The sequence below is a fragment of the Hordeum vulgare genome, chromosome 5H (assembly GCF_904849725.1).
Source record: "Hordeum vulgare subsp. vulgare chromosome 5H, MorexV3_pseudomolecules_assembly, whole genome shotgun sequence".
In the NCBI taxonomy this organism is placed as follows: domain Eukaryota; kingdom Viridiplantae; phylum Streptophyta; class Magnoliopsida; order Poales; family Poaceae; genus Hordeum; species Hordeum vulgare.
This window is the reverse complement of record NC_058522.1, coordinates 514,461,675-514,476,386: the sequence shown is the minus strand read 5'-3', so window position 1 is coordinate 514,476,386 and position 14,712 is coordinate 514,461,675. Positions and strand designations below refer to the sequence as shown.

Sequence of the window (14,712 nt, the reverse complement as noted above, 5' to 3'; positions counted from 1 at the left end):
TGAAGGTCAGGTAACCAAATAACCTAAATACACCCCTCGCGAGGGTTTGGTTGGGCCTCATACGGGCAACCAAACACGTTATTAGAATTTTGAAATCTCCACGGTGGCTATTGGAACATCTTCAACGCTTCGGCTGGTCATTCCATGAAACTTTGACATAGATATAATCATTGTTAAGTTGCAAGTTTTCCTGATCACCTGTTAGCGAATGGCAAGCTGCCAATAGTAACCCTGAACCTGAAGGCTCTCAGGCTGCTGCTTATTTTGTTACTGTTTGTTGCTGGGATCAAAATGCTAGAGTAATCTGCATTCAAGAGAACATAAAAATCGTCCAAACTTCAACCATGTACAGAAATACTAACAGGTGAACAGCAACATCACCAGGAAAATATACCAACATAACTTGACACCTGAAGGCAACCTTCAAATTCCTCAAAAAAAAATGGTGACCTTTACAGCTTCAGTCGCAGTTTAATGGCAGGTGTCAGCCCATTCGCAGCAATCACATTCAGTTAGGCTAACTGAATAAACTTCCGAAAGTTCATATATGCTGAAATCCCTAATCTGCAGAGCAACAGACTTTGTCAACATTGAACTATACAGCAGCATTCTGTCCCGGGGTGCAGGGTCACACATTGTTGAAGTTCCTGTTTCCAGCAAGCACACATCGGTAAAATACTCCCTCCATATAATATAATTATTTAGGTAGAGAGGAAGTAGATTCTAAGGAGTACACTCCAACAAACTACAGAGGTCATCGACAATATATCAGCCAACAAAGACATTAACAGTTCAGCAACTTCGCAACATAGCGGGATACACACGCAAACATAACAGCCCTTAACCAGTACCGACACGGTACACCAATGCCACATGACCACCCTCAAACAGTACTATGTATCTCACCAGCCTACAGCCTACAGGTTCTATCACATACAAGATAATCAACTCCAGAATGAAGTTAATTATACAAGACGGCTATTCAAGTACAATGGTTCTGACCCTACTTCGCACTAGTGGTACTAGTGGCAGTAGTTGTGAACTCAAGATCTTGCGTCTTTCTTCTGGATTTGGGTACTGCGAATCAGCCCACCTGAGCACAAAGTCAAAGACGGCTTCTTCAGATAAAATCCCGAGGTCATTCCTTGATAAGATGGCTACGATCCCTGCAAGAGGAATCCTCATCAGTTCGTCTTGGAACCTGAAATGCAACAAAACCAAATGGGGATCACTTAGTTGACATAATTATTTTGTTACTAGAATTTCGACATGCGTACTAACAAAGGAAAAGAAAGGGGTGTCTCAATCCAATGGGGTTACTTACTTTGTTGACAGGAAATCCTTGTATCTTTCAGCAAAGAATTTCTTGGCTGCCTCTGCCAGGGCAGGTGCCATTGAAATGGAATATGGTAGATCTAGGCACAGCACAGCAGATTCTGGGGTCATAGGCAAGATTGTGAGCTGTTGACCGCAAAGCTTAATGCAAGAAACCACCTCAAATTTGTCAGCGGCCATCAAGATATCAACCAGATGAGTCGGCTCCGTTGTTGGTGTCAACTTTCCACTATATATGAAGTACAAAAGCTCCATGAAGGCATTTTCCTCTGTTCCAAGTAAGAAAGGAAAGCAAGAAGGAATTAGGATAAATGAAACAGTTCAAAAAATCTCAAAAAGTAACATTAAAGAAAGGAGCACAAGGAAAGGAGGTATCTGTTTTTATGCCTGCATGATCATTTAAGTATGAGCATCGACTTTCAGTAATCAACTTGAAAAACTATAACGCACAAAGAATCAAGAATCCATTTTGTAGGTATGGTCTGCAGGTAAATGAGAATGACTAATTCGTAATCAACCTAAAAATAGGTATGGTCTGTAGGTAATGACCAATTTCTAGGTATGGTCTATATATTAAAAATACAGAAATCAACAATATGATCACAATAGCAAACTAGAATCATCAGTTATAAGATAAAGAATCTTAGAGTACATAGTACACTTTACCTGAATCAGAGATTCGAAGTGTTGCCTGTCCCTTATCAGACTCTTTCATGCCATTTGAGAAAAGCTAAGAAGCATTGAGCTTATCAGAAATCTAAGTAAAGTGGCTATAGAAAAAATGCATTTCATAATGTCATCAAAATTACCTTGAAAAAGAAAGGACTTTTTGCAGCAAGAATCGCCGAATTGATATGCATGGTAGTGACTCGTAAAATTGGTGCAGCCATCACTATAGAAGAAGAATCGACACATTCTCCTTCATCACCTGCAAAATACCAATGTCACATCAATAAAGAGAAAGAGTGCGAAATTAGGGGAGTGGAAAGTTTGTAACAAAATTACCAAACAAGATTTCTGATGTTCAAATATTTGGAACAACATATTCTCTATGTCGCACATTCATTTAATCAGCCTTTAGAAAAGCAACAAAATGTTGAACATATCGAAAATTGGACACCTATTGAGCTGCATCAAGCATAATAAGCACACTCATATGTCGGCGAGTGAGGTATTCACAAATGTTACCTCGGGGGTCCTATTAGAATTTTGTTCAACTTGCACACCAGTGACAAAAACCAGACCAAGTCTTGCATTGTTATCTTCTTCTATCTAATTATTATATCAATTAGTATTCCATACCACCCAACCAACTAGAAGCAGTAGCACGGTATCTCGCTAGGACTGGGTCAGAAATAGTATGTTGCTCGCTTATGAAAAAACAGTCAACTAAGTACTAAATATTTGACCAATGGACTGTGCTAGTACTGTACCAACATTACCGGTGTGTATGACACTCTACAAGTGTTCATATTAACTAAAAGTAAGTGATTATCTGATTATGAGCAGACAAATATGGACTGCGATTGTATCAATGCAAAAAACAACAGAAATTGAGATGAAATGTGGGATAGAGAGCAGGGTTATTGAGAGAGTTGTAGATACTTAGGGAGCTCCTCACTCTACACCTCCTAACTAAATACATTTCTTATTCGCAAAAAAAAAAAAAAAAAAACAGTTTTGATGAATCTGTCCTTCTACTTGTGTTGGACCTTCGGATGCTACATACAGAGATATAACAAGTGTACATTCAATGCAGCAATCAAGCAAATCACGTTTTTCTTGTGAAAGATGTGTAAGATATAACACTCGTATGATGCAATCTGCTGAACACTACTGCCACGACCAAATATGTACAGTGTGCGGCCACAGATGTGCTGCATCCAAATTAGTCGCCTGGATTACATCGTCTAGTAGAGGCGCACAGCTCGAAATCGAAAGTTTATTTACTTAAGGAAAAAAAAATCTCCTCTATTTTGCTCCCACTTTACCTAGCCACAAATCCCTAACGAACGAACAGAGCTGAAAATCCCACAAATCAAGATCCTAATCGCGTACAGGTTTAGTTCGTGCGCGAAGAAGGGGGGGGGGGGGGGGGATGCGATGGATCAGTCCGGGGGTACTGCGCTCACTTTTGTCGTCCTCCCGGCGGCGCTTGCGGCTGGCGGCGTCGTCGCTGCCGACGACCTCGACCCGCAGCTTCTTGTCGGAGAAGGCCTCCTTGTCAAAGGCGAACTCGAAGCTCTCGCCCACCACCACCACCTCCTCCGGCCCCACGCCCACCCCTGCCATGCCGCCCACCTCTGGAAGCGCCGCCGCCGATGGCCGTAATCCGAGCGAGCTAGATGGGCTAGAGGCGTCGGAAGAAGGGGAAAGGGACTGCTGTGTTCTGAGCTGAGACTGGTAACAAAAGAGAGACGAGGGGAGGGGAGGTGTACTCCGTTGTCCAAAAAAAATTTTTTGTCTTAGATTTGTTTACATATGAATGTATCTAGTTAAGTTTTACCCCCTCCTTTTCTAAATATAAGTCTTTCTAGAGATTCAACTAATAGACTACATACGGATGTATATAGACATATTTTAGAGTGTAAATTCATTCATTTTGCTCCATATGTAAACTCCTAGTGAAATCTCTTAAAAGACTTATATTTAAGAACGGAGGGAGTAGTATTTAGATACATTCATTTCTAGACAAATTTAAAACAAATTTTTTGAAAAAAAGGAAGTATAAGGTAAATCAAATCATTTGCAGCCCTTTTATTGGTGAGCGTAAGGTAAAATCAATAGTAATAACTTGCTTAAATCAAATAAACCGTTATGCCGGACACCAGCATTCAGATTAAATCTTTTTTTTATTGATAACTCAATCAAATCAAACTACTTCCTATATTAGAATATAGTTGGTGTAAGGTATATGTCGGACAAGATAATCATGTCCCCGTTGCAAAATAGGAATGATTATAGCTAGTCTATGTCAGCGTTCGTTTACCCACGGACAATATAGAACATTCTCTGGGTAGGTAGCGAAGAAAGAGGCGGAAAAACAGTTCCTTCTTTCGACCAACTCCGACGTCCTTTTGTTCAGATTTTATCCTTTTGAATCAGGCAATGCAGCGACTCATTCGGCTACATGCGAACACAAATCAACAAAGACGTAGTTTCATGTCAGCTTCATAATTCACCCCGACAACAAAACGGACGGCTGACCTACAAAATGGTCAAGCCTCCAAGTTCTATGCGGGCAACAAAACCATCGACCGATAAATATATGTCGGACTATAAAATGATCAAGCCTCCGAGTTATATGCCGTTAATAAAGTCAGCGGTCGACAAACATATGTCAGCTTACAAAATGGTCAAGTCCCCAAGTTTTATGTAGGCAACAAAGCCAGCGGTCGACACATTAGCCAACTTTCAAAATGAATGAGTTTTTCCAAGCCAACAACAAAAACCAACGGCTGACACACTAGCCAGCGTTCGAAAAGAACGGTCACAGCCAACGGTCGAGGCCTCCTTAGTTCACGCCATCTTTATCGAACATCTCTTTTTACCGGTCCGCGAACCAATTCTTTCTCTTTGAAGACATGTTGGTCAAGTTGACATAAAAAATTAATATTTATCATGTGAGTGAGATTCTAAAATAAGATTTTCAAAGGATCAGGGATTAAATTTTCTAAGAGACCATTTAGTAAAAATAACACGACTCGCCTCATGACTCATGGAGCCAAGAGGCGTACATACAAGTTTGCAAACATAGAGCATCTATGGTCGGATCCCTCAAACCCGCCTCAAACGCCGGGACAGGTCGTCCGGTCACTCACTCTTCTTAAATTTTGACGTAGTAGTTGCATGTTATGTATGGATTTGAAATATGAGATTTGAGCTGTTCGGTTATAGAATGCATTATTTGCGGCGCGTCGGCAGGCGTTTGAGTGGCCGAATTTATAAGTTCCGGCCGTAGATGTTCTTAGAGAGTCGTCAATGTTAACCTTCATATCGACATCTTATCCGTCCGTGGACCGAAGGATCAGTTCAGAGACATTGATGCAGATGTCGATCATTCAAAGCTAGCCGCATATATTTGTTTCTATTTTTTTAGTCCGCACACTCAAAATAGACGCACATCTAGTTCAGTTTGGCTCAAAATTACTCAAACATTCAAATGCAACGGCAGTTTTAATTTAAATATTACAATCTAACAAAGTATTCAAGTTATAGTAGTTCAAACTTAAATTTAACTAGCACATATATAGTAGTCGTTCCCTTTAACCGTCTACAAATGCTCAATCAAATCTTTTTTTGTTACTCATGAGTTGATGTTAAATTTGTTAACGCATTTTCAGAAACTTATTAAATGTGGTAGGATTCTGCTTTGGAAGTTCGATAGGCTCATTCATGTTCTTAAGTTCAAGAGCTACGACAACGTCCCCACCCTCATCCTTCATGATCATGTCGTGCATGATCACACAACATGTCATCATCTCTCACAAGGTCTTCGTATCCTACTATTTAATAGGTCCATGAACAACTGCAAAACGGGCCCGCGGAACTTCAAATACACTCTCAACATCCTTTCTAACTGCTTCTTATTTTTGGGCAAAGTGGGACTTTTTTTACCAACTAGGTCAAAGATGGTCTTGAAAAAGGTAGCCCATGGTGGATAGATATCATCGACTAGATAGTAGCCCATATTGTATTCATGCCCATTAACAGTACGTATAATGGCAAGGAGCAACTTTCCCTTCAGTCAGCCTAGCAAACATTGGTGATCGCTGCAGCACATCGATGTCATTGTGAGACCCGGACATGCCAATAAAAGCGTGTCAAATCTAAAAATCATGTGATGCAACTGCTTCAAGAATGACGGCGGGCTTCTTAACATGACCCTGATATTATCCTTGCAGAGCTTTTAGGTTATTCTTCCATCTCGGATGTATGCAGTCAAGAGATCCGAACATATCTGGCCACCTTCTTGCTTCATGCATTACAAAAATTCTTTCAATGTCTGCAATAGTTGGTTTTCTCAGGTACTGGGGTCCAAATACCGAGACCATGACAGTAGCACATCTTACCTTGACATCTTCGCATGTGCTCTCAGACATACATAGGTATTCATCCCGCAATCGGTGACCATATCATATGCAAGCATCTGCAATGTGGCCTAGCACTTGTGGTAGACAGAGAACCCTATCCTTTCCACGACATCCGTCTTCAAGATGAAGTAGTCATCAAATGACCATCAAAAACACCTTTCTGACATCCGAAAGCGTCGGCAAAAATTGTCAGCAAATAGGACATCGAAGTCAAAGTAGTCGTCCTATCAGTGTCAAGTGGCCGCTCGCCCTGTTGTGGTTGAGCACTTGATGACCCTTGATTGGTCCCTTGAATTGAGAACATCCTCTTTCGCATGCTCTGCGTCTGTAAGGACGGTCTGCTTCATCATTGTCTCATCGTGTGGTTCTCCTTGTCGGACCAGTCGGAGGAGGACTCAGCATACTGCTCGTATATGTATTCCATATCCTAATCCACTACTTCAAAGAAGAAGGGTCAATTCTTTTTAGCATGGTCATTTCACCAAACACTTACCGAACATTGTGAGCACCATTGGGGCTAATGCTACTTGTGCGGCGGATGGAGGAGAGGGCAGTGTCGGCAAGAGAGAAAACAGATGCAGAAAGAGATGGAAGGATGGAGGCACGGGTTCAAAAGAGGTTTTGGATGGGCGAAGTATCGGAGTCCTACCTGTTGCTGCCCATACTCTCGCAAAGCCCTCAATTTGCTTTTGGTTTGTGCGGAAAAATACATTCGGCCCGTAGACTTTCGAGAGACTGGGAGATTAACGAAGTCGCCACAGACGCCTTCATAATCGACGGAAACGTCTCCTCTCACTAATCGCACATCGCCGGAAAACCTGAAAAAAATCCAGAAAAAATGAAAGCAGCAATGTCAAATCTGAGATTTGAGCTTTGATGGATAGGGGATACAACGGTCTTCATAACCATCCAACAACGGATTGATTTTCATGTTGGTCCGTGTTAAATGGTGAAACACGTCGGAACCGATTGCTGACGGATTAAGGGGTTCAAACTGCTCGTGGATTAAGGGTTTGGCGGCTGCTACAAAGCAACCGGATGATTTCCTAGAGAAATCATCCGCCTCGCCAGCCGTCTGATGTACACACTGATGACCGTTCGATCACTGTAGCGCCCCAGCAGTATCAGCTTCGACGGAACACGGGGTGGCATTATGCAAAAGTTTCATTGTAGCTCCATTGAAGTCCCGACGGAGCTCCATGCAGCATCAATTTTTCCGACGAAGCTTCATTGCAACTTCAACGGAGCTCCAACGTAGCACCGCCGGCTCCGAGGAAGCTCCATTGCAACTTGGGCGGAGCTCCAATGCAGCATCGACGGCTCCAGCGAAAGCTCCATTGCAGCCCCTCGGAGCTCCAACGCAGCATCGTCGGTTCCGACGAAATGCTCCATTGCAGCTCCGACGGAGCTCCAACAGCTCCGGCTTCGGTGAAGCTCGTTGCAAATCCGGTGAAGCTCCATCGCTGATGACCATGGCAAGCCTCCATTGCTCTGTTGCAGCACAAACACGATGACTTTTGGAGGCAAGGCTTGCAACGTCCTGTAGCGCAATGGGGGAGGAGGAGAAGAATGAGGGAGGCAAGTCTCCGGCAATGGCGACGGCCGCTCTGTTTCCCTTCCCGGCGGCCCCGCTCTGTTTTCCTTCCCGGCGGCCTGCATCAAAGAGACGAGAGGGGGAGAGAGAAGGAAGAGAGACGCTGGGGAGAAAGATGTCTCGTGGCTGTGTGAGGATAAGGTGGAGAAGGGATAAGGATAAGGCTGGATGGATGCGGTGGACAGGTCCACGAAGACACGTGTCGAATGAAGGAGGAGGTTTACGAGAGGCAGAGATCAGCCGGTTGATCTTAATCGTTTTCCTAAGGGTTTTGCTTTGAAGATGCCCTTGCCTACTCCCTGTGTGTGTAAAACATGCATTATTTCCATAACACAGTTGGATCGGACGTGCTGTATTCGATTCGGAGGTGAGGACTTGTGGTACTTATACACTGCCAGCACACGTAGTCGATTTCAGAGACAGATACACCCGATACACGTACGTAATAATACGAGATGTGCACCAAAACACAGACGATCCCCGCCGGCGGTGGCGGTGGCGGCACCGGACCTTCAACCTCCCGGCGGCGGCCTCGTGGTCCAACCTCCCGGACGATCTGCTCGGCAATATCCGTCTCAGGCTCGCCTCACCATGCACCGTCTGCAGGCTCCCGGGTCCGCCTGCCGTCCCGCTGCTGCTCCTCTGGCCGTGCAGAAGCCGGTCCAGCGCGAGGACGCACCCGTGCGGGCCCGATGACGCCTGGGTCACGCTCACGCGCGTGCCGGCCAAGGCGGAGAACAGCTGCTTTGTCGGCTCGCACGATCGTCAACTTATTCTTCTCCGGCGCCGGCATCGTGGTACTGCCGTGCCAAGCCGTCCCGTCTCTGCAAAATCGTCTTCTCCGACGCCCCGACCTCCTCCAACGGCTGCATCCTCGCCGCCATCACAATTGACACACTCCAGATCGCACTACGCAAAGTTGGCGGCGCGCGGCAGCTGGTGGACCATAAATTGCCCCGACAAAAAGAAGTTTGTGGACATCGATATCGCCTTGTCCGGCGGTGACCTCTACGGTACGGTCTCTCACCTACCCCGACGAGGAATTGCTCAAGTTTTAGATCGACATCAAGGAAAACGGGTCGTCCATGGTCACTTCTAGCCGCCCAAAGGCGCCACGGCCCCACTGCGAAGGATGATGCCAATTCATACAACTGCCGCATCTTTGAGCTACAAGGCGAGCCATCGATGGCCATAAGGACCCGATGGTTGCGCAACCGTGAGCCTTTCTTCAAGGTGTTTATACTCGTCGATGCAAAAGTTGGTGAGGCTTACCGACACTCGTCGATGCAAAAGTATTTAACCAAAAACTACCACAATTCATAAAATCATGCTTACAAACTACCACTTTACGATTTTGTCTCGAAAATTATTATTTTTTTCTAATCTGTGATTAAAAACTACCAAGTTTGAAAAGCATCCGATTCGTCTCGTTAAAACTCGGTTATGACAGTGTTGGCCCACACGTTAGGGTTGACGTGGCACAGTAATCAACTCCGTAAAATTAACGAGTTAAATAAAAGCTTCATGAGATTGTCTAAACAAATATATGCCGAGGGAAAGCCTACATCAATCATGACGAAGTACTCCTGGTGAAATAAGATACAGATGCACTAGAGCACCCCAAGTTCAGGTTTCTTCATGTTTCGTAATACATGAGCCCCTCCTCGCTCAGAGAAACGAAAAAGGACCTGGGCGAGGCACATCAAGGTTGTGGCTAATGAACAAACCTGAACTGGATATAACCTGGAATAAAAGATAACGATCATTGCAATCTCAAGATGTTGTGAATATTTAATACTACCACATGGAATTAAAGAAGGCGTCACGGTACTATAATGATGTCTTAAAAAACGTACTTGCTCTTAATATGTAGGTGGCCATTTGGACACTGGCAAAATGGCTCCTTTACCGTCACCACTTCACCCTCAGGGTGCAGCCATCCAAGAGCAGCCCGTCGAGGGTGGCCTCGGCATCATCTAGTGTGTCCACCGTCTCCATGAACATGGTAACACGTGCCGTCCCTGGTGAGATCACCTCAACGGCGGAAACTTGGCCGTGCTTACCGAAGAAGGAGCACAGCCGAGAGCTATCCACGCCTAGAGGTAGGTTTTGCACGAGGAAACTGAAGAAGGGCGCCTGGGGTTGTTCTGGTAGTCTCCACATGCGGTGAGTGCTAATTCCTATTTTTGGATGGCCTGCCCATGGATCCTCTAACCTTTCTCTAATTACCTGGCGAAAAACAAGTAGGTCATTTATCATGACACTTGACGATGCCATGCATACATGATACACCTACTATATATCACGTACTTATACATACGATATGGATTCAGTAAGTACCTGGATGGGAGCGATGGAAGGCTGGGGCATGAACCACAGGCAAGCCTTACTTTTCTGGTCGCTCCAATAGTCCGGATCCGGACGCAGGCGCTCAATGAACTTAGCCTTGTCGTCGAGAAGACTGTACCTGAACACGCCATGCGATGTCAATCTATGTAACTCCGACCATCTGTGCTGGAGCAAGTAGACGCAGCCGCCGCTCACGTCGTCCTCCCCGCCGCGGAACCTCGCGGCTTCCACGGCGAAGCTGGTCGGGAAACCCAAGAACATGACGCGGTCTGCGAAGCTCCGACCATCCCTCCGCACCCACCGCAACCTCCGTCCACCGTCTGCATCCTCCTCTTCCTCCCAGGCGTGCACCCACACCACCAGGGCGCTCGCCTGGGCTGCTGCGCCCTGGTATATGAAGTCCCTGTCTTGTTGCACCACGACAGTCACCCGCAGCAGCTCGCCTCGGGACTCAAGGTTATGGCTAGACTCGATGTACCAGCCGGTGGCGTCGACCTCTTCCTTCAGGTACGTGACATCTGTTTCGGCACTAGTTCCCAGCGCTGGAAAGAAGTACCATGCCCAGGTGTCATTGTCGTCGTCTCCGTCCACGCACAGCAGGGTCTTGCTGTCGTCGACACGGTACGCGGCCAAGAAACAATTGTCATAGATTTCGTACTCCCTAACCTCGCCTCTGATGTACACCTCCTCCAGCGATCTGTGGACGAACTTCCACGCGCTACTGCCAGGAGCAAGGATGGCCGTGTTGAAACATGCATTGATTTTCTGCTCGGCCTCGTCGTCATCCTCCTCGTAGTCGGAGTAGGACAAGTTGTAGAGGAAGACCGTGCCGTCGCCGTAGATGATGCCGCGGGAGGTCTCCATCCGCCGCGTGGTCTTCTCGTCGTCCTCCGGGAAGGACGGCAGGGCCGTGACCCATCCTGCGAGAGGGTCGACGAGCGTAGGCCTGGAGCCAACGGTGAAGAACCAGGCCGCCGAGCCGTCGGCTCGCGCCACAAACCTGCGGTTGGAGAACGTCGCGGGCGCCGGCGCCAGCGCGATGTAGCTTGTCTTGGAGAAGACGCAGCGGAGGTTGACGGACGAAGATCCATAGCCGGACGGCGGGGCGATGAGCCAGGGAAAGAAGGCCGGCCGGAGCGCCGCCGTCTGGGGCAGCGAATCCCGCCACCGCGTGCAGACGGCATGGAAGCGGGCGAAGTCAGCCGCGTCGTGCAGGCGACCGGAGACGACGGCGAGCAGCTCCGGCGGGAGATCCGCCCATCTTGGCGGCACCGACATGTTTGGGTATGGAACTATAGATCGCTTCCAGGAATCTGGAATCTCAGAGTAAAATTGATCCACGCACGGCCGCTAGGGTTGCATGCACACCAGAAAAACAAGACTCTGCATGCCTCTACGGACGTGCGTCGCTGGAGCTGGGCGTGCAAGTACTAAATCTATCTATATCTATACCTAATAATAAAGCAATAATACTAAATGTACAGGATGATTGATACAAAACTTTACAGGAAGAGACCGTGGCCTCATGTAATTGGTCCCCCTCGATTTTCACTGATGGGCCCGCATTACAGTTAAATCTCTATCAATCACACCCCATCGGCCCGTAAACCATCTGTAAACTCCCCGCGTACCTCTAGCATTGCTCATAATAAAGAGGCTGTTACTTTCGTCGAAAATTTACCGTAACATTTTTATAAAAAAGCTCCTGTATTTTTTATTATTCAACCCGCGCTCCATCATTTATCTGCAACGCAAAAGAAAAAAACGATTCGCTGTAAAAATTATACCCGTACGCATCGCCTCCTCCCGTCGACCCTGGGCCACCCTGGCCTGTGCCCACGCCGCCGCCACACCACTTGCCGCCGCGGCCGACCTCAACCGCCACCGCTGCCAATCTCAACCCACCCGCCTCCGCGGCCGTACCTCTCCCCGCTCACTGCCCCCGTTGCGGCGCTCAAGCGCATCGCGTCGACCCTGGTCCATCCTGGCGTGTACCCAGGCCGCTGTCACACCACTCGCCGCCGCAGGCGACCTCAACCACCACTGTTGTCGATCTCAATCCACCCGCCTCCGCGGCCGTACCTCTGCCCGCTTGCTGCCCCCGTTTCGGCGCTCGAGCACAGCTTCTGGATCAAATCAACGCGACAGCTACAGTGACTGGGGATGATGCGTTTGCTCGATGCAGAACGGCGGCGGCGCGGCGGAGCGAAGTACTTGCAGGTGGAGGCTGGCCTCCATGGCTCACACGGGGAACTCCGAGGTTATGGCGCGGCAACGGCGACTCCTTATGGCCGGATAGAGGCGCCTAACCCTTGCTCCCCTCATCGTATCCCCTCCTCCGGCAGGAACTCATCATCTGGTGAGATCCCCTCCCCATGCCTCCAACCGTGTGCCAAGCACCGGCAAGAAATTTTGTTTTGTGGGGATTTGTTTGCTGATGAATGAATGTATTGAATGTAAGATTGTATTTTTGTAGAGACAGGGAATGAAACACCACCTTCAGTTTGTCATCTGATCCCACATTCTCTATCCCATGAGTGAAATAAGATAACAGTCCATTGATCAATTCACGTAGCCTCTTTGTTTTGCTTTGCTTGTCCCGTTCAATTTCTCATCATGGTGGAATTAACAATGGATGGGTTGATTTCTCAACAAAATAGGATAGGACTGACTACATTAGTTAGTTAGCTTATTATTTTAATAAATCAAAATGATTATAAAAAGATTAAAAGCGTGTGGTATTTTTTTCTTCCGTTGCAATGCACGGGCCCTTTTGCTAGTTTCTAAAAGACCCTCAACAAAATAAATCAAGTGCATGTTAACTGCTCAGCACCTTCGGTGCATACCAGAATACACATTAACATATAACAGTTTTGCCACAGTAGTAAGGACCCCCCCCACCCCGCGCCACCCGCACTCCCGTGACCCTTCGTCCAGCCCCCTCCCCCTCTCCCTCTCCTCTCCGTCGTCATCGCTCGCACCCGCGGCCGGCCTGGCCTAGGGGTTGCTGGTGGCGGCGGCCCCCTAACCTTCCCCATTCGATGGCTCTTCGGTGCAGGGCGGAGCTGCACCGGGGGGTGCTCCTGGGTGGCGACGGTTCGTGTGGCGGCGGGACTCCCCGGCGTGGCGTGGACGGACGGCTGGGCGGTGGCGGCGTCGTTAGCGGCGGGGGGACGCTGCGGCACGACCTGGCGGTGGCCTCCCGGCCCAGATCTAGGCCCTACCGGGCCATCTGGGCCTGGGCGTGCCAACGGCGAGCGGGTCTATGGCAGATCTTCCAGGAGATGGGAGAGGAACGACGAGCGACTGGGTCGCCAGCCCACTGCAACATGGACGACAGGGCTTAGCGGGCCCATTTTAGGCCTCGTTGGGCCAGGGGTGGCCTGGTACGCCCTGCTGGCGTCTTCGGTTGGCGACCGCGAAGGTGCCGGAGGCGCGGGCCTCCCGCACGTCAGCGGAGGAGGTGGATCTCCTCCCGCTCGGGTTCGGTGTTGCTACTCCGTCGTTTGGCGCCTCTCTCCGGACTCCTTGGCCTCGGGATGGTGTTCGCAATGAGACAACATGGATGGTGGGCAACCATGATGGTGCATGGGGCTGGGCGATGGTTTGGTTCGTCGGCTCCGGTTGGGCGGTGGTGTTTGGAGTGCAGGAGAAATCCTTGCCGGTTCATCCGGCTCTGATGCGCTAACACCGGTGGGTGCCACCATTCCTTTCTGGAGGGTGTTGGTGGTAGCCATCCCCTACCTCCTTCCGCGTGCCGGTGTAAGCCCTAGGACTCTTCCAGGCAGCAACGTCGTCCACGTCGCCTCCCTTCTTGGAGGTGCTGCTTGGCACGCGGACAAATCGGAGCATCGGGCTGTGGTGGTTTGTCTCCGTAAGGCGCAAGGATGGCGGGTCATACGCTCTTTGTCGAGTTGTCGTTGTTAGCATTTTTTTTGGCTTGTTGTGTTGTTCGCCCTAGCAATATTATTTGTACGGTGTTGGTTGTTTCACTAGTGGGGACGGGGCCTTTAGCCCCGGCCCGTAAGGGGCTTTAGTCCCGGTTCACCAACCGGGACTAAAGGGGCGGGACTAAAGGCCTAACCTTTGGCCCTGTTACAAGCCGGGGCTAAAGGTGCTCCACGTGGGCGCCTCGTAGCGCCCCAGGGCAGGCCCTTTAGTCCCGGTTCGTTACACGGACCGGGACTAAAGAGTTTCTGATTTTGCTTATTTTTTGGTTTTTTTTGAATGAAATTATTTTTGGGTTTTAGGGTTTAGGTGTTCGAGAGATTAACGTGATGCCTCTTTTGGTGTTCGGGAATTAGTTTTCACATAATTTAAATAGAAATAATTATGCATATA

The 14,712-nt window shown here is 48.2% G+C and overlaps 1 protein-coding gene across 1 annotated transcript; it reads right to left on the bottom strand.

The window, feature by feature from the left end:
* Positions 1 to 667: 667 nt before the first annotated feature.
* On the bottom strand, positions 668 to 3,748 carry LOC123451954 (BTB/POZ domain-containing protein At2g46260-like). Its single transcript, XM_045128522.1, has 5 exons — positions 3,468 to 3,748; positions 2,145 to 2,263; positions 2,002 to 2,065; positions 1,325 to 1,604; positions 668 to 1,201 (listed from the first exon to the last, which is right to left on the bottom strand). Exons 1-5 carry the CDS (start codon positions 3,625 to 3,627, stop codon positions 979 to 981), a joined length of 846 nt encoding a protein of 281 aa, XP_044984457.1. The 5' UTR covers positions 3,628 to 3,748; the 3' UTR covers positions 668 to 978.
* Between the last annotated feature and the right edge of the window lie 10,964 nt (positions 3,749 to 14,712).